Source organism: Carlito syrichta, unplaced genomic scaffold (assembly GCF_000164805.1).
Source record: "Carlito syrichta isolate Samal-C Ts95f unplaced genomic scaffold, Tarsius_syrichta-2.0.1 Scaffold306785, whole genome shotgun sequence".
Lineage (NCBI taxonomy): Eukaryota > Metazoa > Chordata > Mammalia > Primates > Tarsiidae > Carlito > Carlito syrichta.
The window spans coordinates 459,558-484,489 of record NW_007250881.1 but is presented as its reverse complement, the minus strand read 5'-3'; the positions used below and the strand labels follow the sequence as shown (position 1 = coordinate 484,489).

The 24,932-nt window shown below is 37.8% G+C and overlaps 1 protein-coding gene across 1 annotated transcript in view; it reads left to right on the top strand.

Annotated features, from left to right (window-relative positions):
- The first annotated feature begins 5,038 nt into the window (after positions 1–5,038).
- The window catches only part of ABCA8 (ATP binding cassette subfamily A member 8), an 85,307-nt gene continuing 65,413 nt past the window's right edge, over positions 5,039–24,932 (top strand). Inside the window, exons 1-4 of the mRNA XM_008063377.2 lie at positions 5,039–5,191; positions 12,028–12,129; positions 13,235–13,439; positions 17,289–17,453. Coding sequence (XP_008061568.1) covers positions 12,034–12,129; positions 13,235–13,439; positions 17,289–17,453 — 466 coding nt within the window. The 5' untranslated portion in view covers positions 5,039–5,191; positions 12,028–12,033. The remainder of the gene's footprint in view (positions 5,192–12,027; positions 12,130–13,234; positions 13,440–17,288; positions 17,454–24,932) is intronic.

The window sequence follows — 24,932 nt, the reverse complement described above, 5'->3', positions numbered from 1 at the left end:
GAAGCACCTCTTATCAATAGGGTGCCTGCATGAAACGTATCTGTATACCTAACCCTTAACTGTACCCCACAACATCATAATAAAAAATATTGATTATATTTTTTAAAAATAGAAAATAAATAAATAAATAAAAATTTTTTTAAAAAAAGATTTTTTCTTTTATACCTACTTTGTGTAAGTGAATTGCTATGTGTCTAGGGGTTGGTCTACTCACAAGATGTTTGCAGAGGTTCTTTGTATCTCTTGTACTATACTTTTATAGTAGTTGTTTCTCTGGCCAGATGAGGAAGGTTTTCTTGAATGACCTCATGGAATGTTCATTTGGGGGTATTTTCTTTTTCTTTCTTTCTTTCTTTCTTTCTTTCTTTCTTTCTTTCTTTCTTTCTTCCTTCCTTCCTTCCTTCCTTCCTTTCTTTCTTTCTTTTTTTTGAGTTGGAGTCTCACTCTTTCACCCAGGCTGGAGTACAGTGGCATGTATGCTTATAGTCACCCCAGCATTGACCTTCTGGGCTCCAGTGATCCTTCTACTTCAGCCTTCCAAGCAGCCAGCACTACAGATGTGTGCTACCATGCCCGGCTATTTTTTATTTTTTTGTAGAGATGAGGTCTTACCAAGTTGCCCGGGTTGGTCTTAAACCCTCAGGCTCAGGCAATCCACCCGCCTCAGCCTCTGAAAGAGCTGGGATTACAGGCTGAGTCACCAAGCCTGGCTGTTTTAGGGTATTTTCTGTTTCTTTTTCTATTTCAGGTATTCCAATCAGATATAGGTTGGTTTTCTTGATAAAAAACTCACATTACTTGGAGAGTTTCTTCTTTCTTCTTGAGGTTTTTTTTTTTCCTATATTTTTAATAGATTGGGTTAATTCCATATTTCAGTCTTCCAGCTCTGAGATTCTTTCTTCTGTTTGGTCAATTCTGCTTCCCATACTTGCCATATTGTTATTTATTTTTTGGTTGGAGTTCTTTATTTCTGTTATTTCTAAGTACACTTGAGTTTGTCCAGTTTTGTTGCAATTTCATTTAGTTTTAGCCCTTGCATTTCTTGATTTTTATTTATTCTCTCCAACAATTCTCTGATCTCTGTAACTACCATCTGAGTACTGTCATTCTTAGAGATTGCATTATTTATTCCCCAGTAGATATTCTTTCTAGCACTGACTCTTTGCTGTAGCTTTGGTTACCAGCAGTTTTTCTTCATTTGTAGCAGTTCTCTTATCTTTCTCTTTAATTCTTTTGCTCAGTGGAAAATGGAGAAGAAGTCACTTCTGATATCTGGTCTACCTTTTGTCCTTCCTTGAGCTGGGGCTCTGGATTTGTTCAACTATGAAGTAGGGCTGGGGTCGAGCATTGTGCTGTCTCTTCACACTTTCGAGCACTTATTAGAGGATGAAGGAGACTGCAAGGATTCAGAACCTGTTGGCAGGTCATAATATTTGCTAGCTGGTACATGGGCCATGTGGGACTTGCTCTCCATCTCTGCACAACAGGACCTTCTAGTAGGTGTGCTTGTAGAGCCTCTGAGTCCAAGACAGAGTATCAGAGGGAAAAGAGAGAGGAGAAGGAGGGGAAACATGGGAAATGAGAAGAAAGGAAAAGAAAGGACACACATCAAAGTGGAGAAAGATCAAAGAAAGAGACACAGAAGAAGGGAAGAATAGAGAAAGCCAAGAAACAAACAAAGCCACCAATAAGATAATCAAACAAACAAACCAATATCGCCACCAGCCTCCTTTTCAGGCAGTTCTACTGTCTGTGTCTGTCACCCAGCAGTTGGCTCAGGGAGGAGGGTAGATTGCCTGGGGTTCTGCATTTGCTGTTACCCACCAGAGCTTGTGCACTGGGCACAATGCTCTCTGGGGTCACAGTGAGCAGCTCCAACACAACTCAAAGATCGGCTCCTGGTCTCAAGATGCAATTCTGCTGTTCCACATAGGCTGCCCTGGAGCACTTCTCTGCCCAGACATTGGAATCTGCTCAGTTTCTCTGCCAGGAGCTTCTGCTCTCTTCCCAGCAGTTTCCAGTCTCTGGATCTCAGGACCTGGTGGCAAGGTTTGGGAGCTCCATCCAGGCTCTGGGTGGGCTCTCCCTGCTCCTTCCTTGGGAGTCAGCCTCAGGCTGCCACCCTACATTTCCTCTACAGCTTTCACTGCCAGCGTTCAGCTCACTTCAGATTTTCCCTGGGAAAGAACTCCCAAATTGTCTGGAGCTAGGTCTCCCACTCCAATGGCATGTGTCTGTGTTTGGTCCATGGTGGGAGTGGGGTATCTGTCTCTCCAAAGCGTGCACTTGAAGTATCCTCGCTTGGCAAAGGATGGTTGCTTTTAGAGGGGTGAGGAGATCGCCCCTTGGTCTCAGGACATAGGCCATCAGGATGCAGGCAACTCAGAACTGGGCAAAATAAAGCAGAACTCTGCCCAATCAAGGGACAGAGAAAGTGGCAGCAGTCTGTGTTTTTGTCCTCTGTCAGGGTTCGGCTCCAGATTTTATCCCCGGTCTTTCTCCATGGTCCCTGCTGCCCATGCCTGGCCTGTTGCTGCAGCGGGTGGTATGGTCCAGGTGCCAGCTGATCTCTTCTGCCTTTTCCCATGAGAAGTCCCCGAGATGGTGAATCCTTCTGCATGCAGTGAATGCTGAATTCAGAGCAGCGGCAAATTATAGCGGTTTCTTCAGAGGACCTGAGGGCTTGATCCCGTGTTTCCCCTTAGCTGGACAACCGCTCACCCGCTTGCCCACACAAACAGATGCAGATTAGTTTTTTCGTGCACTCACTCATGCAGAGACTCTCACATTCCAACCAGATCGATGGCATCTTGCCCAAGAATTCCAAGTGTGTTTTTTGTAATCCGAGCAATCATGAAAATAACTATACAAATAGATATAGTTAAATAAAATAAGCAAGTTAAAATGGAAAATTAAAACAAAGTTCAAATAACCCAAAAGAAAGCAGAAAATGGGAAGCAAAAATTAAAACCAGAAGGAACAGAGAACAAATAACAAAATGGCAGACCTGAATCAAAAAATATCAATAGGTACTTTAAATTTAATTGCTTTGAACACACCAATGAAAAAAATAATATAATATAATATATATATATATAGGCAGATTGAATTTAAAAAACAAAAACATGATTCTACTATATGTCTATAAAAAACTCACTTCAAATACAATATAGAGTCAGGTGCAGTGGCTCATACCTGTTGTCCCAGCTACTCAGGAGACTGAAACAGGAAGATTGCTTGAGCCTAAGAGTTCGAGTTCAGCATGGGCAACATAGGAAGACTCCATCTATAAATATAGATGAATGTATAGATGGATAGATAGATTGATAGATAGATGATTTATAATAGAGAAATACAGATAGATAGAGAGATTCAATATAATGTATCTGTTCTAGGAGCAGATACCATGTCTGACGTGAGAGAGAAAGAGAGAGATAATATAGGAAGATGAATAGCACGGAAAATATATACCATGAAAACAATAACCACAGGAAAGTAAGAATGGCTATATTATCAATATCAAATAGTAGACTTCAGAGCATAAAAGTTACTAGAGGCCAGACTCGGTAGCTCATCCTGTAATCCTAGTACTTTGGGAGGCTGAGGCAAGTGGATTGCCTGAGTCTGCGGTTTGGAGACCACCCCAGACAACTTGGTGAGACTTTGTCTCTACAATAAATTAGCTGGGTGTAGTAGTGTGCACCTATATATAGCTCTGGCTACTTGGAAGTCTGAGGTGGAAGGATGGCCAGAGCCCAGCAGGTCGACGCAGGGGTGACTGTGAGCGTGCCACTGCATTCCAGCCTGGGCAATGGAGTGAGACTCCAACTTAAAAAAAAAAATTACTAGAAGTGGAGATGGATTGCAAGATGATGCAAGGGTCAGTTCACCAAGAAGACGCAACAATCCCAAATGTGTATGCACCTAAGAGAACAGCTGCAAAATACACCAGGAAAAACTTGATAGTTGTAAAAGAAGAAATTTTCAAAATTCGTAATTTTAGTTAAAATCTTCAATAGTAATCAACACAACTTCTCTCAGTAATCAACACTAGTAGACAGAAAATTGGTAAAAAAAAAAAAAAATAGTAAAACTGAGTAATATCATCAACCCATCAGATCTAATAGACATCTATTTAATACTTCACTCACCAATAACAAAGTACATAAGTTTTCAAGTGAATATGGAATATTCACCAAGATAAACCATATCCTGAGTCATAAAATAAGATTTAACAAATTTGATATTTAAAATATGTTTTCTGGCTGGGCGCAATGCCTCACGCCTATAATCCCAGCACTTTGGGAGGCCGAAGTGAGAGGATTGCCTGAGCCCATGGGTTTGAGACCAGCCTGGGCAACTTAGTGAGACCTCACTTCTACAATAAATCAAAAAAATTTAGCTGGGCATGGTGATGCATGCCTGTAGATCCAGCTACTTGGAAGGTTGAGGAGGAAGGATCGCCTGAGCCCCAGTAGGTCGAGGCTGCAGTGGCCATCAGCATGCCACTGCACTCCAACGTGGTGACAGAGTGAGACTCCAATTCAAAAATACCTATGTATGTTTTCTGACCATAATAGAATTAAACTGGAAATCAATAACCAAAAGATAACAAAAAACTTCAGATACTTGGAAATTAAACAACACACTTCCAAATAATCAATGTGTTAAAATAAGTAGAAAACAGTCTGACGTGAATGAAGATAAAGCTGGGAAAAAGGAAGGAAAACTATTAATTACCTCAGTGATGATGTCAAGTAAACAGTCTGGAGAGTGGGGTTGGGAGGAGAGCATTTCTCTGATTAAGCTGTTTACTTTCTGGTGGTTTAAAGACAGTGCTTTACATTTGGATATTAGCCATAACAGAGAAAAGCTTACAAATATTGCTGTTTATGATTCAATACAGCCAGGCAACCAAGGCTAAGTGCCACTGCACTGCGGGGACTGGCTGAATATTAATGAAAAGATAAACCGTCCAAGTGTGATCACGTGAATGTGATATTTGGCAGGGTCAACAGCACTGAGATCACAACCTCTCCTCTGAAAGCCATCTTCACAGAAACTTTTCACAGAAGTCAAACAGTTAAAGCAAATTCTAGAGATGTGGTAGAGACCGGGGAAAAAATGGGAAGCATTTTCTTCTAAACAAGAAGGTCTGTACTTCTAGGTTACTGGTTTCAATTTTCTCAAAGTAAGTTGTGTATTTTTTCTGTTTTGTTTTGTTTTGTTTGTATGTTTTCTCTGTTCTTATTCCTATCTCAAAATTATTATTAAGTCTTCATGAACTGAATGTCAACAATCTGTTGGGAAATTCTTTTGAAAAGTAATGGGTTGTTTGAAGTTTTTTAATAACTGGTGCTTAATATTAGAAAGATGAAAGCATTAAGTTAAAATGTGTTTTTTAATTATGCAGCTATTATATTGTTTGAATGAGAAACAAAGTGTAAGGATAAGCTGAAATTGGCTAAAAAATTTAAAGAGCTTAGGATTTTGATAATTGTTTTGTAAGGCTGGGTTGTTTTAGAAGCTAATGTTATCTACTTAATGTCTGTCTGTTTTGTTGCATAATAATTTTAGGGCATTTTGGGTGATGTTTTCTGACTGAGACTGTTTACTAAGAACATTTACAGAAATATTTTTATTGTCCCTAGCTGTCATTTTCAGGCTATATGAATTTTAGAAATGTAAGATGCTTTCCAAGCTCTTTTACTTATTGGCTATGATGAGTTGAATCAGAATGTGAAATATATAGGCTTTCCTTATCATAATATTATTTCAAATGGGTATTGTCTGTAGTAAACTGAACTTTCATGCTTCTATAGTGTAAACATTTTGTTTGAACTTTACAATAGTGTGAGAGAAGAAAAAATCAGAGTCATTACATGTGAAACAATTTGCCATATGTATAATAAGGAAGTTGTGCTGTTCATCTCTATAAACTACAGAATCACATGCACAAATTGGGGAGAAATTAAGTAGGCAATGCTAATTTACAAAGGAAAATATAAGGGGTTGGAGTCAACCTGAAGTTTCCATGTTACCTGAGGCTGCATCAAGATTACCTTCTTGGCCAATTGACCCTCCCAAGCAGCCTCTCATGGTCCCCTTAGACGTGTCCACACCAAATTTTCTGCACTAAGATAACCTATGGGAGTCCTCAGCCCCCTCGCATTGAACACCTGACCTATGCTATTTTATTCTTGGAACTGACTTTCCTTCCTTTTCTCTTCCCATGGGCGTTCTCACTTCATTATTTGGTCTGCTTCTACATTGGCTCGCCTCTCATTCCCTTCTTGCTGCCTCTTATAGGTTCCTCCTCGGGCAAAGCTCTCTAAGACTGCTGTGGCTTCTATTCCTCCCATGCAAGGAGCCCCTGGACACCTTACCTTGGCTTTGACTCTAGGAAGTAGCACAGCACTGAGTGTGACCCTGTCCCATGAATGGGATGGTGGCTTCAGTTGGAGGCACACACACTTCTCATCACTATGGAGGAGTTCATGGCAACCAAGTGCTGTCCACTGTGGGCCAACGTGGCATGTGGACAGAAGGAGATCACTCACTTCAGAAGTCAGGACTCAAGAACCAAATGACAGACTTCAGGGTGGGGCTGCCAACTTGGTGCCCAAAAGCCTTGATCCATTCTGCCAAGTCACATCCCTGGCATGCTTTCAAGAAAACTTATGATTATTTATTCCAGAATCTCTTTACTTTCTATGACTCAGCTTAGAAACCTGGCTTTCTCTCACAGGGCAGACTTTTTAAGAGTACTCAAATCCTACAGTTTTCGGGAGAGGTTCAGCAAATTACATTTCGTAGTATTTGTTGGTCGGGGTTATAGAAAGATGTGGTATTATTATTACGCACTGAGGCATCTCCTTCTGGGAGGTATTTTGTGTCCTTGCTACAATAAAATGTATGTATAAATCCTTCTACTAAATCATTCCCTACACACACACACACACACACACACACACTCACACACACACACACACACACTCACACACACTCACACACACATTCATGTTATACTTATCGCTCAAAGTTGAATATGCTGAAATTGTGATTTGCTGTTCCTTCCAGGGGGAGAGGTGGTCTATTACTGTACTTCTGCTCTCTGGTTACTGATGCAATATCTGTGGAAGAATAAGACTGCTCTCTGTAGGCAACTTTAGGGAAAACCTGTGGGATGTTTTTACAATGAACTAATGTTTGGAATCTTAACTCAGTTAAAGTCAATCCAAGTACAGTTCAAGTGGAACGTCTACACTCCACCTCAAGCATAAGTCCAAATATATCACAACCTCCACCACAGAAACACATAATTCATTGGAAAATTTAATAAATGATTGATGTTTAAAGTAAACCTACTTTGTATGTACTTTAAATTAAAAATGGAACCACATTTCTGTATAATAGTAACGACAATGATCAGATTGGAATTTATCAGAGTGTTCAAATATTTAAAAGGCATTTATTTTTAAAAAGAGGATATAACTAATACATAATGTTGAGCTTTCATAAAATAAGTTATAGTTTCCTAGAAAAGTTCAAAATTTAAGGGCAAATATTAAAGGAATCTATATGCCTTTCATATCTTTGGGACAGGAGAGGAAACAGAGGAAGGGAAAGAAAATGTTATCAATGCAATAGAAGAATGTAGAGAAAACTACAAGCAAAGAAAAAGCAGGTTCAACTTAAGACCCAGTGAGAAATAATCCAATACAAAAATTCATACATAACATAATTCATCTTTCAATATGTGGTTATCAATTTAGATTTCTATTCATAAAGTAACTATGAGCTTTGCATGCATTAATAAAATTTTTTAAAGTTTAGCAAAAGATTAAAAATAAAGAGATAGATAAAGACATATCAGGCAAATATCAGCCTAAGGAAACCTAATGTCTCTGTGTTATTATCAGAAATAGAACAGCCTACCATTGAAACATGAGTAATAGAACAATGTTTTATGCACTCAACCACCTAGACTTTAAATATACATGCTAAAAACTAACAGAGATATGACAAGAAATTGTCAAACTTATTATTAGAGTGAATAATTTTCATTGAACTCTATTATGAAGTGATTGAGTTAGTAAATATAACATTAGAAAGGATGCTAAGATTTGAAGAACACAAAAAGATTAAATAGATATATACAAAACCTAAATGGTGACATGCATATATATATATTTTTTAAGATGTGGGGTACAATTCAGGGTTAGGTATACATACGTTGATTATGCAGGTACCCTTGCTGATGAGATGTGCCCCTCCTTCCCCTAGCAGTTTCCCTCAGCCGCCAATCCCACCCCCCTTCCCTGGCAGTTTCCCCCTACTGCCAATCCCTTTCTTATAGTGACATGAAAATATTTCAAGTGCACATGAAATACTTCCAAATATTAAATTTTTTTAATTGTAGAGACAAGGTCTTGCCAAGTTGCCCGGGTGAGTCTCGAACCCGCGGGCACTGGCAATCCACTCACCTTGGCCTCCCAAAGTGCTGGGATTACAGGCTGAGCCACTGAGCCCGGTCCCAAATATTAATTTAAGGTGCACCACCAAGGAAGCCTTAAGGGATTTTAAAGAAAGGTCAATTCTGTGGCTAAAATACAATTGTAAGAGATCAAAAATAAAATGTCACTAAAAACAAAGAAACCTCAAGATCACAGGCGTTAAAAAAGGCAATTCTGACTAACGTGTATCTGTGGTCTGCTGCTGCCTTTATGTGCCTGGCAAACAACAGCAACAAATGGCACGCAGCAGTAAGCATTTACAGCTGTGATGTCTGTGGCTGTTCCCAAGAGACTACTGGTCTTGGAGAGGTTAATCATATCTCTGGGACTGACCGGCTGTCACGCCCACCTGGATGGCCAGCATGGTGCAGCTTTATTCCACGTGCCTTCCATCCTTCCTCAGGTGAGGTCAGGTCTGCCCTCACAGCAGTGCAAGCGCCACAGAAAAGCAGGCAGACACACTCAAGGCCTCGAAATCTCCATGCTCACAACTGTCACCTCATCCCTCCTGCCTCCTTCTATTGGCCCAAGTAACAGCCTGCCTTTATGAGAGGAAGTCCCAAATTACCAACGGATGTAAACACAAACAGAGGTGAAGAAATAGGACTACCGAGGCAATCAATTGGCCAGCAGGATCGCCCACACAGCTCCAGAACCCCTGTTTTCAGCTGCTATGCTAATATGAGTCCACTATTTTGCTCAAGAAGCTAAGGGGGAAACTGGCCAAACAAATATCTCAAAAATAGTATCAGCAAACCTGAAGAAGTAAGAAGAGAAATTCATAAAATAAAAAACATCAAGAACAAGCAAAATGATCAAAGAGCAATATTGGTGCTTTCCGAAAAAAGTAATAAATTCAAAATTCTAGCAAGATGAACTAATAAAAAGCTTAAAAAATAGAAGGAAAAATGCATGTATACATATAGGCTTTTAAGAAGTATTTTTAGGTATAGATATTTTAAATTACAATTCATGCTCATAAAACCAGATGTGATGAATACTTTTGCAGTGAAAGTGGCCAGAATAAAATCAAATTGAAATAGGCAACCAAGTAACCCAACCATTCTTAATTAATTGAACTTTGTCAATTAACAGCAATAATAATCCAGCCCATCATCACCTCAGAGACATCAGCCTCAAGAGGTTCTATCAGCAATATACCAGCCTTCTAGAATCAGATCATCCTGTGTATTACAACTGCACTGAAGAATTGCAAAAGCGGGGAAGCAAGCTGGGCGCAGTGGCTCACTCCCATAATCCCAGCATTTTGGGAGGCCAAGGTGTGAGGATTGCCTGAGTCTAGGGGTTCGAGACCAGCCTGGGCAACTTGGCAAGACCTCGTGTCTACAATAAATCAAAAGAATTAGTCAGGCATAGTAGCTCATGCCTGTAGTTCCAGCTACAATTCTAAGTAATTCTAATGCTGAGGTGGAAGGATGCCCTGAGCCCAGCAGGTGGAGGCTGTGTTGACAGTGAACATGCCATTGCACTGACTAAAAAAAAAACAATTGAAAGGAAAATCTAGGAAACCTTATAGAGAATGACCATACCATTATCATTATAGGTGAGCATGTAGAAAAGGTGAATTTTCAAATACTTCTCATCATAGTCCAAATTGCTACAGTTATTTTAGAAAGAAAAACTGTGTGTGTGTGTGTGTGTGTGTGTGTGTGTGTGTGTGTGTGTGTGTGTGTATTCCTGTGACTTTGCAATGCCTTTACATAATAAACATAATTAAAGTCTTTTTTTTTTTTTGAATCAGAGTCTCACTCTGTCACCCACGCTGGAGTGTAGTGGTGCAATCATGGTCCACTGCAGCCTGGACCTCCTGGATTCAGGTCATTCTTCTTCCTCAGCCTCCCAAGTAGCTGGGAGTACAGGCCAGTGCCACCACACCCAGCTAATTTTGTTGATATTTCATAGAGACGAGGTCTCCCTACATTGCCTAGGCTGCTCTTGAACTCCTGGGCTCAAGCAATCCTCCTGTCTCAAGTTCCCAAAGTGTTGAGATTGCAAGCATGAGCCACCATGCCTGTTGATAAACACAAATTAACTTTTTTTTTTTTTTGAGTTGGAGTCTCACTCTGTCACCCAGGCTGGAGTGCAGTGGCTGCTCCCGGACACCGCAGCCTTGCCTGCTGGGCTTCGGCGATCCTTCCGCCTCAGCCTTCCAAGTAGTTGGAACTAATTTTTTGATTTATTGTAGAGATGAGGTCTTGCCAAGTTGCCCAGGCGGGTCTTGAACCTGCGGGCTCAGGTAATCCACTCACCTCAGCCTCCCAAGTCATGGGATCACAGGCTGAACCACCAAACCCGGCTCATAAATTAACCTTTAAAGATGGGAATAAGAAATAAATGCCATTCTAAAATATAATTCTCTTTACAATTTTCCAGGTCAAACTGTGATGACTTTCATAGCTCAACATTCTAATTTTCATGAATAAAAGTGAAAACATGTTTTCTTTTACTAGGGAAAAGAAATTTTGTAGTCGTCTCATAACAAACGAGCATAGAGTGTGATGACTTCTGCTAGAAATAACAAAATGTCCCATTAAATTGTCCTAGATACGTCAATTCCTAAAACTGATGATTTATTCATGTTCTTAAACAAGCTGAATATTAGACAGATGTTAAATTGGGTGTACAAGCATGTATTTATTGAAACTAAGAGCGGTGAGTGTGCATGTGTGCAGTCAGGAGTCAGAAACCACACCGTAATTTAAAAAGAGAGTTTGATATAGAGAACGATTAAATAATTTTGGGGGCAACCATTAAGAGATTGTGCATTCAAAGGGGTATCCTAGAACTGAGGAAGAATATTCAAAAAGGAACAAAGTTGAAGAGCTAGTGTTAATAAGTTGAATACAGTGTGGTTGCAGGCCACTGAAAGGCAAACGGTGGGCACGGGCCAGGAGTGCACTGCCTCTGCAATGAAACAGCCAAATAAGACAAAGCTCTGGAGCAAAGGGCTCTCGCTGTCTGGAGCTCCCAGATACATTACTCCTCCCTAAATCAAGAGACAGAAAAATCACACGGTGAAACCTGTACCTTCCGGTACCTTGCAGCGGAGAAAGTCATTGAGTCTGAGCAATAGATTCTATAGAAAACTGGCATATGAACCACCCTAAACCAAGAAAGACAGCCTCTTCACCCTGCCCTGTCACTACAGTCCTCTGCTGACAGAATAACATCATGCCAGCTGTCAAAAGAAAGTACTTGACAGACTCAGGTCCATTTTCACAGAGTAGGCTATGAAGGCTAATTTGCAGCTGAGAGATGATCATTTGTAACTGATATGGTGCCTCCCAAACAAATGATGGCACAGAGTCTGCAAGTGGGACCAGAGGGATATCAGGGGAGTAAAAAAATGCTAAGTTGGAAACGCCCAGATTCTAAGCACTCATGTAGAGCAGTGAGGGTATTAGATTACTCTTTTGTTGTTTGCAGGATATTTCTTCTTATTACGAATTCACATTAACTTTATCTTCTTCCTTTCTTTTTCATTTAACAGGGCAAAATGAAGAAGAGAGAGATCAGTGTGTGTCAACAAACGTGGGCTTTATTGTGCAAGAACTTTCTTAAAAAATGGAGAATGAAAAGAGAGTCCTTACTGGTATGATTCAATACCTATGTCAGTTTTTATTTATGATAAGAAAATGTGTATTGCCTGGAAGGAACCTTGTCTTGTACATCTCCATCCCTCCACACACTAAAGAAACTAAAAAAATCTTTATATGCATAAAAACTGGTCTTCATACCATGAATCTGTTTGAAGACATTTCAATTGACATAGGCTCATCAATTGAGGTCCAAAAACACTGAAGCTGGTCAACAATTCATAAATGTTTAAAAGTCAGTGATCATACTTTTTACTAGTGATTCCATTCACAGAGACTAGGGCTAAGACACTGGCATTCCAAAGAGATGGTAAACAAATCAACCCACAGCAATAGGTAACTGGAATTTTCTCTTTGGGATTGTTCTCTTTTTGAAAACAACTTATTTTCTTAAACAATAGTGGAAAAGTGGACATTGTATTAAATGCCAAGAAGAAAATTGACATTAGCTTTTATAATCTTACCAGATAACAAAAATCTTGGTTGAACTTTGGTATATTTTAAAGATTATACAGATAGGTAGTGTTTTTAACTTAATTGAAATTCTACTGTATATGCATTGTGAGTTTGTCCCTAAGACCATGCATTTCGGAAATAAAGTATTTTTAAATTGAGAGTTTGCAAGTGACCGGGATTTATAACTAAGTAACCAAGACAGGGTCTTTCAGGTCACTTGCTCTGCTAAGTTTCTAATTCCAGAATTTTGATGTGTAACCAATGTATCTCTACTAAGCAAGCTATGCTTTAAAATTATTTCTTACAGCATACAGACTTTCAGCAGAATCAGACACATCATGAGTGTGTCACCAAGGTAATACTAGCAGATAATAATTTAAAACAGCTTGCCACCGTTGTATCTCATGTTTTGTTCAAATCAGTGCATGTTTGGTACTGGCACTGAGGCTTAATAAATTTGAATTCCTATTAGTAGCTCATTAAAATTACTCAAACCGCTGAATTTGTATGGCACATATTTTCAGCATAATATGGGATATATTGAAATTAGAAAAATGCACAAAGAGACAAACTCTATGGCAAAATGACTGTGAATTACTAATTTAAAATCACACTTTTCTTTATCCTTTCTTTGGGATTCTGTAGGAATGGATGAACTCATTGTTCCTACTACTTTTTTTATACATATATCCTCATAGACATCAAGTTAATGATTTTTCTTCACTGCCTACCATGGACCTGGGGCGAGTAGATTCATTTAATGAATCTGGATTTTCTATTGCATACACACCTGTCACCAACACAACCCAGCAGATAATGAACAAAGTAGCCTCTGCTTCCTTCCTGGCAGGTGAGTTTTCTAGCAACTTAAGATGAGTGTCTGATGTCAATATTTGCTTATTTAATTTGCCTTTCTGTTGACAAATCTTGTCAATTGTCAAAATTTCTAGACTATGTAAAATGTGAATGCACTTTCCCTCTATTGGAAATAAGACACCACTCTTGAGGTCAAAGTTAAAACTAAATGTATAGTGCACAGACTCTCAACAGGAAATCTGTTGGTCTTGGATAAGGTTTGGGGAAGCATGGAATACACAAATTGGTGCACACTAAAAGCAGTAATGTTTAGGAACATGTTGACATGTAGCCTGAAAGCATTGTTACCAGAATGAAATGATAGCTCTAGTGTTTGCTTGTTATTAAAGACAATAAACAGTCTTTTAAAAAAATTTTGATTTAGAAATTGTATCCTTAACTTTTAATACCAAAGATGTTCTTATTATATTTGAAGATTCTTTTGAGTATTCTGTGCTTCCAGTTTCATCCTTCAGTGGTAAGTTACTTATTCATAAAAAATAGGAAAATTATTATTATCAAGATCCTTTCTGTAACAATGTCCTCAAATTAGAGGAGATGCAGCCTGATGCAAAGGCAAGAGGACCAGACTTCAAGTCAGAGGACATCAGTTTCAAACTAGTTCTGAGAATTTACTAGAACTACTATAATACATTTGTGGCCATAATACATTTTGCAAACCATCAACTTCTCTGAGCCTGTTATCATTACATGCAAAATAAGATTAATGATATTAATCTACAGTTAGATGAAAGAAATAAGACCTTTTGTACAATGATCAGTAGGTTGTCTAGTTTACAATAATCAGGCCAGGCTCGGTGACTCAATCGGTAATTCCAGCACTTTGGGAGGCCAAGGCGAGTGAATTGCCTGAGTCTGGGGTTCGAGACCGCCTCGGGCAACTTGGTGAGATCTCATCTCCACAACAAATCAAAATTTAGCTAGGTGTGGTAGCCTGCGCCTTTAGTTCTGGCAACTTGGAAGGCTGAGGTGGAAGGATCGCCAGAGCCCAGCAGATTGACGCTGAGGTAGCTGTGAGCATGCCACCACACTCCAGCCTGGGCGACAGAATGAGATTCCAATTCAAAAAAAAAAAATCAATACTACATTTTTCATAAATATTTCAGTGGAAAGTCAGAAATTCAACTCAACCTGTCATAAGAAAAAGAAGCTTTTGTCTAGCTTAAAGGAGCAAAGTATCGATGCAAGGTAGAACAGAGGTTTATTAACAAGGGAGGAAGAAGACATCTCTGCCCCTCAGGTCCATGGCCTTGTGTGATGGTTTCATTCACAGGTTGGCTGTCCCAGAGGCAGAGTTGGTCTGTAGACTCTCCAATTTAAGCCCTGCCAGAGAAGTAACTCCAGTGAAAGGATTATGTATCATTCCCGATAGTTTACAATAATTTCTGTAATTGTACCCACTGGAACAAATAAGTGAGGTTAGGTTAGTTTTGGTCATGGTTCACCAAGAACTAATGTCCTTAAATAGGAAAACGTGTTACTGTCATCGTCCATTGACTGGGTTCCCACATCATTTGTGAACCACATCCAAGCTGCGGGTATATGAATGGGGAAGGGGCAATCTGCCAAATGAATTTTAGTGTGTTTTTACAAGAAGAAGAACTGGGCATCAGCACACAAAAGCAACACGTGTCTTTTGCAACTATAAATGCACACATCTAAGGGGACTCTGTGGTGATTGCCCATAATTTGTTCTTAGGTTACGCCTAGGGCTAGGATAAAGATTACAGTTAACACTATAGTGATTATAAGTTTTAAGTTGTTTATTTTAGACACTCATGGTAATGGCAATAAAAGGGAGAGTTCTAAAATCGAATAGTAAAAATGTAACGGCTACTAGAAGAATTTTATGGAGAATGGCAGGATCCTGTTGGATCAGACCCACATTCATGTGGGCTTGATTTTTCTGCACAATGATTTAGCTGTAACCAGATGAGATGACTGCAAGTAATAATGCTAGCACTTTATTAGTTAATAAAGTTAACAGGAGGCTAAGCATTATTTTGTGGATTGCTCCAAACTCAGTCAATGGAAAGTCAATTGCACTAATTAATAAGAAGAGGATTCTCATCAACAGGCTATACCTAGAGAATGTCAGTATCTGACAGCGCCTTCAAATCCAACGTGACAGTTGGATATAAAGTGAAATTTCATTTGACACACTGAGTTATGTAAGTTGAATTATAATTTTAAAGTAACTTAGAGCTGGTGCAACTTTATGCATATACTAAAAACTGTGAAGTTGTACAGTTTAAAAGGATGAATTTTATAGTATGTGAATTATATCCCAATTAAAAGCAGAATATAAAAGTTTGACTTGAAAGGTGCTGAGTATTAATTATAAGCAACATAATTCCCACCAAAGGCTTTGTTGTAGGGGAACCTATGGCTTTTGCTCCTTGCAGTTGGAAATCTTCATGGCCTCTTTTTTCTTTTTTCTTTCTTTGTCAAGCTCTGTCCATAATTCTATTCCAGCCCAGGTCGTCATTAATTTTCTGCTTGGATTCTGATCCTTTCATTGGATTCAAAATCCAGAAGTCTACTTCTCTCTAGCCTTGTTCAGGCACTTGCTATTTGGAGTCTGTATGGCCAGTGTCCAGACTACATTGGATTTTTTCCTCCTTGTCTATGCCTTACTACACACTGCTGGGCTGGATGGAATCATCCCAAACTTGCCTTCCCGTGGCACCTTACCAACCATCACACCATTACTTACCCCTGAATTTGATTGTGTGCATTGTGCATCTTACCTACCATCACAAATCCACTTCCGAGTTTAGATTATCATCTGATCCTAGCTGTCCACCTAAGGCCTGGTCTCCTAAACTATTCTGAGAAACATTTGCTTTTACCCTCTGTTTCACAGGTGACCCCTGAGGGCTTGTGGTCAGGAACTTGTGCTTCTGAACCATATCCTCATTCAAAGCCGCACTCAATATGATAATAAAGCTTCATGAAATACTACAATGTGTGATATTTTTTACAGAGACTTTATTTTATGGCAATAGAATATTATTTTGTAATAATCATAATTTTCTCTATAAATTATTTTGTACTCTATTAATATTCTTTAATAGTAATATATATTAAGTTCACTTTACAAATACAGGAATTGAGTAGCAAAGATTAAATGACTTGCTCACGATGACACTGAGTTAAGGAAAAGACTCCGGAATAAAATTCAGTTCTAGCAAAATATATGCTGCCTGCTCCTTCCACCTCATATTCAACACTTCTACCCTGATCTGGGACTTTTTTTTTGCATCTTTTCCAGGTGTTTACGTCTGAAAAAAAATATACATGGCATAAAACACACTATCTAAAGAAGAGATGGATTTTTATAACGATGTCAACATAGGCACTTGACATATTTTTAAATATTTCACTTCTTTTTTAACTTATTAACCAGGGTTGCAAAAGAAAAAAAACTTTTATAGCCATTTCCACCTGGTATAAACCAGTGCTAAGTTTTAATATCTATTTAATCTCTCTCTGTCTACCATTTTAGATTTATAAGAATTCCAATTCTTTTGTGAATAGTGCAATTGGTGTGGTGTGATATTTTATATGATTAAATTGGCTCAGTAACCACAACACATGAAAATAAAATAACTAATTTTCAGGTATACTTTGTGATTATATCTAGAAGGAACTTTAGAAATATCTCTCCCTAGCCAACCATTTAGTCTGGCTGATTTTCTCAAAGTTAACACTTAATTTTGTTATATTCCCATAAAGAACTTTAGTAAAAGCAATTGAACCCGATATCCTGAAGTTGTGTCTCCTAGTAACTAACAATTATATTTTCTTCTTGAAATAAAAGGCAAAGAAGTCTTGGAATTTCCAGATGAAGAAAGTATTAAAGAATTTACAGCAAATTATGTTGGTGAAATAGTAAGAGTCATCTTTACTAACACTTACTCATATCATTTGAAGTTCTTACTGGGACACAGAATCCCAACAAGGAAAGAACACAGGGACCATACAGGTAACTTTCCAGCTATAAAATTCCACTTTTATTTGTTTTAATTGTGTCAGAAGTCATGTTTTGGAATAAAGGTTAGTATGTCAAATTAGATCATTCCTATCTGCCATGATGATGTTCACATGTCACTCCACACATTTAAAAGATATATATTTATTCTTGAATATACTAACATATTTATATATGGCTATCATGTATGGTTATATACACATAGACATACATTTCTACAGATAATCTATGTGTAAACATAAATTAAATATGTATACATATACACAAATATATGTGTAATATGTGCTCGTAAAAAAATAAAGTTGCTTGAGTAAAATAACCAATTTTCTTTTAAATGTTTAAATAAATTCACCTGCAAGTAAGAGAAATTCTCAAGTGTACACAGTGAAGAGGACACCAAATCCAGACTAAAAGACTATTGCCAATGTCATATGATTTTTCCGGTGTCAGGAACCGAGAAGTTTGGGTCTTTGGTTTGCATGAGATAAAAATTCCTGCATCAATTCAGAATGTGGAGAGGCTGTAGAGTTAGTGAAAGAGTAAACACACACACATTACCTGTTGGCAAAGGAAGAATAAAATGAAGGTTGTTCATCTTACCTTGGACTCTGATAATGAAGAGAGAATTTTACTCTGAGAATTCGTAGCTTTCGACCTGCCTTCTCTTGGGTTTAGGGTTTACTCTGAGAAACTCCGACTACAAATATAAATAAAGTGATCCTAGGTTGGTCAGGCACTGTAGTGCCTGGCAGAAAAGATTATAAATCTTCTCTAGGAAAGTGCAAACTTGACTCAGGTCATAAAGAGAAAATATCTCTGAATATCTATCACAGTTCAATAAGAGAAGACAAGACACTGTCAGTGAGAGTCAGGGGAACCAATAAAGCCAAATACATCTTCCCCAGTGGAATTATAAACCAAGAATATAAAATAAGCATGTCTAAAATATTTTTTAAAATAAGAGAAGGAATCAAAAACATCTGAAAGAAAAAAGATACTATAAAAATAGAACATGCTAGTGGTAACAATTTTGGATATGTATTGCTTGAAAGAAATAATCAACCAAGTTGCAAAAAATGAATCAGTAAAGCAACATTCACCTTGGCGGCAAAAATTTTTCTAAAAATATGAGGTCACACATATAGAAAAATATAAAACCTTATTTTAAAAGATCCAGATAAATGGAATAATATGCCTCATTCTTAGAGACTTTTATATCATAGAGGTTTTATTCATTTTATTAATGTCCTAATGTCACACCTATTGTTAGCTCATAGCTCTGTGGGTGAGCAGTCTAGGTATGCCCAGCTGGGTCTCTACTTGGGGTGTATAAGACTGAAATAAATGTGTAGACCAAACTGAGTTTTTATCTTGAGGCTCTTGAGAAGAATCCACTTCCAAACTGTTCGTGTTGTTGATAGAATTCAATTCCTTGTGGCTGCAGGATTGAGGCCCTTTTTTCTTTGCTGACTGCTATTTGGGGGGTCACTCCCAGTAATTACGAGAAACCACTCTGGTTTTTGAATACGCACCTCTCCATCTTCCAAGCCAGCGATGGCATAACGAATCTTCTTCTGGCTTCAAATTTCTCTGACTTTTCCTTCTGTTACCAGGTGGACAAAATGCTCTGCTTTTAAAGATCACACATGTTTAGATTAGACCCACTTAGATACTCTCCTTACCTAAGGTCAATTGTGTCTTACAGTATAAAATAATCAAGGGAGTAATACATCATCATATTCACAGGTTTCACCCATGATCATATTCATAGGATTATACAAGAGCAACAGTTGTGGGAGGAGCATCAATGTTAGAATTCTGCCTGTTACAGATATGAAATCTGCCCAAACTGCTTTATGAATATATTGTAATTCTAATCAAAATCATAATAGATCTTTTCATATATGTTCATTCTAAAATGTACCTTTAAAAAGAGCACAAAATAGCCAAGATGTTCTTTAAAAAAAAAAAAAGAAGAAGAAATTAACATGATATGTAATTGTCACAGTGATAGACCAATGATGCAGCAGAGAAAAAAGTTGGAAAACTTTCATATAAACATGAAAACTAGCACAGTACTGAGGGGACACTGCAGATCAATATGAGAAAATTGATCTAAGAAAATTCTCTCTCCTTAAAAATCAAAATATAATGATCGTACACAAAACAGCTAATTCCAAGTAAAGATTTAAATGAAAAGCAAGCCTATAAAATCTTCAGCATAAGAGAATTCCTTTATAACTGTGAGATAGAAAATAATTTCATAAACAAACCAAAAGTATGCAAATTATATAAGAAAATATTGATAAATTCGACTTGATGTAAATTAAATAATTCTCTTTATCAAAAGACACCATAGAGATAGTGAAAAATCAAGGAAAAACTTGGGGCAAAATATTCATAACAAATGAAACTAGCAAAAGTCAATTTCAGAATATGTAAAGATTTTATTTGAATAAATATGAAAAGGGCCAAAACATAGAAAAATAATAAAAAGATATGAATAAGCATCTCATAAACAAGAAACGCAGATCAGCAATAAGCATATGGAGAGATGCTTACCTGTACTAGCAGTTAGGGAACTGCATTTTAAATCCACATATATTATTTCATATTCACCAGACTAAAAAAGGTTAGCTAATAGGACAATACAGAGTATTGACAAGATATGTAGCAAAGAGAACACCTACCAAACATTATACAACTTTTAAATTTCTCAAGCTGGGCTCGGTGGCTCAGCCTGTAATCCCAGCGCTTTGGGAGGCAGAGGTGAGTGGATTGCCTGAGCTCTGGGTTCGAGACCCGCCTGGGCAACTTGGCGAGACCTCATGCCTACAATAAATCAAAAAATTAGCCGGGCATGGTAGCACGTGCCTGTAGTTCCAGCTACTTGGAAGGTTGAGGCAGAAGGATCGCCAGAGCCCAGCAGGTCAAGGCTGCGGTAGCCAGGAGCAACCACTGCACTCCAGTCTGGGCAACAGAGTGAGACTCCAACTCAAAAAAAAATTTTTTTTCACAAAAATTGAGAAATTTAGTTTTAACGTTGAAGACGTGCATAGCCTATAACCCAGCATAGAAATCTTGTCAGTGAAACCCTCATACCTGGATTAAAGACTTGCAGCCTATTCCCTCTTTCTGAGAGCACAGAATAACTGCTTTTCATAGCTGGAATCAGACAGTTGGACCCAAGGCATTGGAAACAGGTGTGAGTTTTCCACCCTTCCTCACCTGCTTCTGCCAACTAAAGGTTATATAACACTGACAGTGCAGCAACCAGTTGGGGGAAATTCCTTTCATCTTGGGATTCTGAGGTTGATGTGGAATAGAGTACCCCCCGTCCTCCTATCGAAGACCCACGTTGAATTTGTAGCCTTAGTGAAAAATAACTTTTACTGCGTTAAGTCACTGAGATTTAGGGGTTGTTTGTTACTGTAGCATCTAAGAGACTATTCTGACTAATATACATATACTTATAAAAATCAATATTAAAGGATTTTTATAGCAGCAGATTTTTTTTGGGTAATAGTAAAAACAGGGAAGGAATGAACCCAATTTTCATAAACAAAAGAACCAATAAATACATTGACTCACATTCTGCACTGGGATTCTACAATCATAAAAAGAAGAAAAATTAAATTGAGACATGTGCATTTCAAAATCACAATATAGGACAAATTAGCAAAGTGCAGAATGATAAATATAATAGATATAAGGAACACCTACAGTTTAAACTTTTAAAATTACCTCTATAGTTTAGGGGTACATAGTGAAGGTCTTAAGGCATAAACACAAAGTTTAGGAGAAGAACTAGTTAGGGACCTGGTGCTAGGAAAAGAGCACATACATTCCAACTGTATTTGTTATGATTCATTCATTTTTGAAATTTGGTAACAAGTACGTGTGTGATTTTTTTTTTTACATCATTTATATACCTGAAAGATGTCAAAATGATTTTTTAAAGATTTAAAATTTTAGACTTGATGTGGTGGCTCACACCTATAATCCCAGCACTTTGGGAGGCTGAGGCAGGAGGATTGCTCGAGCCCAGGAGTTCCAGACCTGCCTGAGCAACATAGTGAGATCTCATCTCTACAAAAAAAAACCAATAAAAATAAAAACCTAGCTGGGTGTGATTTTGTTCTTCTTTATGGCTGCGTGATACTTCATCTGGTAAATGTACCACATTGTCTTTATTCAATTCCATTTTAAGTGGAGAGCATAGTTGGTTCCATGTTATTGCTATTGTGAATAGGGCAGCAATAAACATGCGTGTGCTGGTATCTTTTTTGTAGAGTGATTTATGGTTCTCTGGGTATATTCCCAGGAGAGAAATGGCTAGGTCGTATGGAAGGTCAATTTTTAGTTCCTTTAGCAATCACTACACTGATTTCCATAGAGGCTGAGCTAACTTACACTCCCACCAACAGTGTAGAAACATTCGCTTTTCTCTGCACCCATGCCAGCATCTGTTATTGTTGTTGCTGACATATTTATGGTCGCCATCATTACCAGAGTTAGGTGGTATCTCACTGTAGTTCTGATTTGCATTTTTCTGATGATGAAGCTGAGCATTTTTTCTTGTATCAGTTGGCTGCTTGTGTGTCATCTTTTGAGAAGTATCTGTTCATATCTTTTGACCATTTTTTAATGGATTTGTTTTTTTCATTTCACTTCATTTGAGCTCCTTGGATATCCTGGATGTTAGACCTTTGTCAGATACACAATTAGCAAATGTTTTTTCCCATTCTGTGGGTTGTCTCCCTGCTCTCTTGATGGTTTATTTTTCTGTGCAAAAGCTTTTTAGTTTGATTAGGTCTCGCTTGCCCATCTTAGCTTTTATGGCATTTGCTTTTGGGGACTTGGTAAAGAATTCACGGCCTACTTCAATATGCATAAGGGTGTCTACTATATTTTCTTTTAGGATCCTTACTTATACTTTGAGGTTTTACATTCAAGTCTTTAATCCTTTTTGAGTTAATTTTCGCATATGGTGATAAATAGGGTCTAGTTTAATTCTTCTGCATATGCTCAGTCAGCTTTCCCAGCACCATTTGCTAAACATGGTCTCCTTTCCCCCAGTGATTGTTTTTGGTGACTTTGTTAAAGATGAGTTTGTTGAGAGACCATTTTTTTGTTTCCAGAATCTCTGTCCTGTTCCATTGGTCTAGGTATCTATTCTTGTACTAGTACCAGGCTGTTTTGGTAACTGTAGCCTTGTAATAAAGTTTAAAGTATGGAAGTTTGATACTTCCCATTTTGTTCCTTTTGCTGAGAATTGTTTTAGTTATTTGTATTCTTTTTTATTTCCATATGAATTTCTGTATTGTTGTTTCCAGATCTGAGAAAAATGATGCTAGTAATTTGATGGGTATTACATTGAATTCATAGATTCCTTTTGGTAGGATGGACATTTTGATAATATTGATTCTTTCAATCTATGAGCATGGAATTTTTTTTCATTTGTTTGTGTCATCTTTGATTTCTTTGAGCAGTGTTTTTGTAGTTTCATGGAAAAAGTCTTTCACTTCTCTAGTTATGTGGATGCATTTTGTTTGTGGCTATTGTGAATGGGATTGTGATTTTTATAATATTTTGTTCCTTGCCTGTTGGTTGTGGGTGTTTATAAATCCAGCTGTGTTTTGCACATTGATTTCATAGTCTGAGACTTTGTCAAAGTTGTTTATCAGTACAAAGAGGCTCTTGACAGACTCCCTAAGGTTTTCAAGGTATAGAATCATATAGTCCACAAAGAAGAATAGTTTAACTTCCTCTTTCTTATCTGGATACCCCTGACTTCCTTCTCTTGCCTGATTGCTCTGGATGAGGCTTCCAGCACTATGTTGAACAGGAGGCACCAGCATGGGCATCCTTGTCTTGTTCCCATTCTTTGGGGGAATATTTCCAACTCTGCCCATTGAGCAAAATATTGGCTGTGGATTTATCACAGATGGCTCTTACCGTTTTGAGGAATGTTCCTTTTATGCCTCGGTGCTCAAAGGTTTTTCTCAAGAAGGAATGCTGGATTTTGCCAAATGCTTCTTCCACACTTAATGATATAAACATGTGGTTCTTGGTTTTATATCCATTAATGTGCTAAATTATGTTTGTGGTCTTGTGAATGTTGAACCAGTACTACATTTCAGGAATGAAGCTCACCTGGTCATGATGGATGATCTTTGAGATGTGTTATTGGATCCAATTTTCTAGACTCTTATTGAGAATTTTTGTGTCTATGTTCATCAAGGAGATTGGTCTGTAATTCTCTTTCCTTGTTCAGTCTTTGCCAGGTTTGGGTATCAGCATGATGATAGCTTCATAAGATAAGTTGGGGAGAATTCCATCATTCTTGATTGCCTAGAATACTTTCAGTAAAATTGGTATCAGCTCCTCCTTGTATGTCTTGTAGAAGTCAACTGGGAAGCAATCTGGTTTGGGGCTTTTATTTTTTTTTTTTTAGTGGAGAGTCCATAAGAATATGGACTGAGTTGATTTCCTGGATTTTTACCAGTCTGTTTAGAGTTTCATTTTCTTCTTATTTCCACCTTAGGCGGTTGTGTGATGTCAGAAAGTCCTTCATTTAGGTTTTCTAGTTTATTTACATGCTGGTATTCATAGTAATCTTGGATAATCCTTTGAATTTTTTCAGGGTCAGTTGTGACTTTGCCTTTTGTGTTTCTAATTGTGTTTATTTGGATTTTCTCTCTTTTTTTTTAGTCAATCTCATCAGGGGTCCATCAATTTTATTTATCCTTTAAAAGAATCAGCTTTTTGTCTTGTTGAGCCTTTCTATAATATTTTTGTCTTCTATATCCTGCAACTGTAATTTATATTGGTGATCTGAATTCTTCTGCTGAAGTTGGGATATAGGTGATCTTGTCTTTCCAGCTCCCTTAAGTGTGATGTTAGGTTGCTTACTTATTATCTTTCCATTTTCATGATGTGTGCATGCAAAGCTATGAATTTTCCTCTTAATACAGATTTTGTAGTTTTCCAGAGATTCTGATCAGATCTGTCTTTGTTTTTCTTTGTTTCCAGGGATCTCTTTATTTCTGTCTTGATTTCCATGTTTACCCAGAAGTTGTTCAGCAGCATGTTGTTTAGCGTCCATGTCTTTGTGTGTTTTAGGGGGATCTTTTGGTGGCAATATTTATTTTTATTCCACTGTGATCTGAAATGATGCATGGTATTATTTCAATCTTTTACAATTTGTTCACGTCTGAAAATGTGATCAATCTTGGAGTATGTTTCATGTGCTGATGAATAGAATGTATATTCAGTATCTCCTTGTTGTTTTTTTTTGCCTCAATAATCTGTCTAAAGCTGTTAGTGGAGTATTTAGGTCTCCAGCTATGATTGTGTGAGAGTGAATGTCCTCTCTTAGTTTACTTAGAAGTTGTTTCATAAAACCTAGTGCTAGCTGGGCTCAGTGGCTCAGCCTGTAATCCCACACCTTTGGGAGGCTGAGGTGAGTGG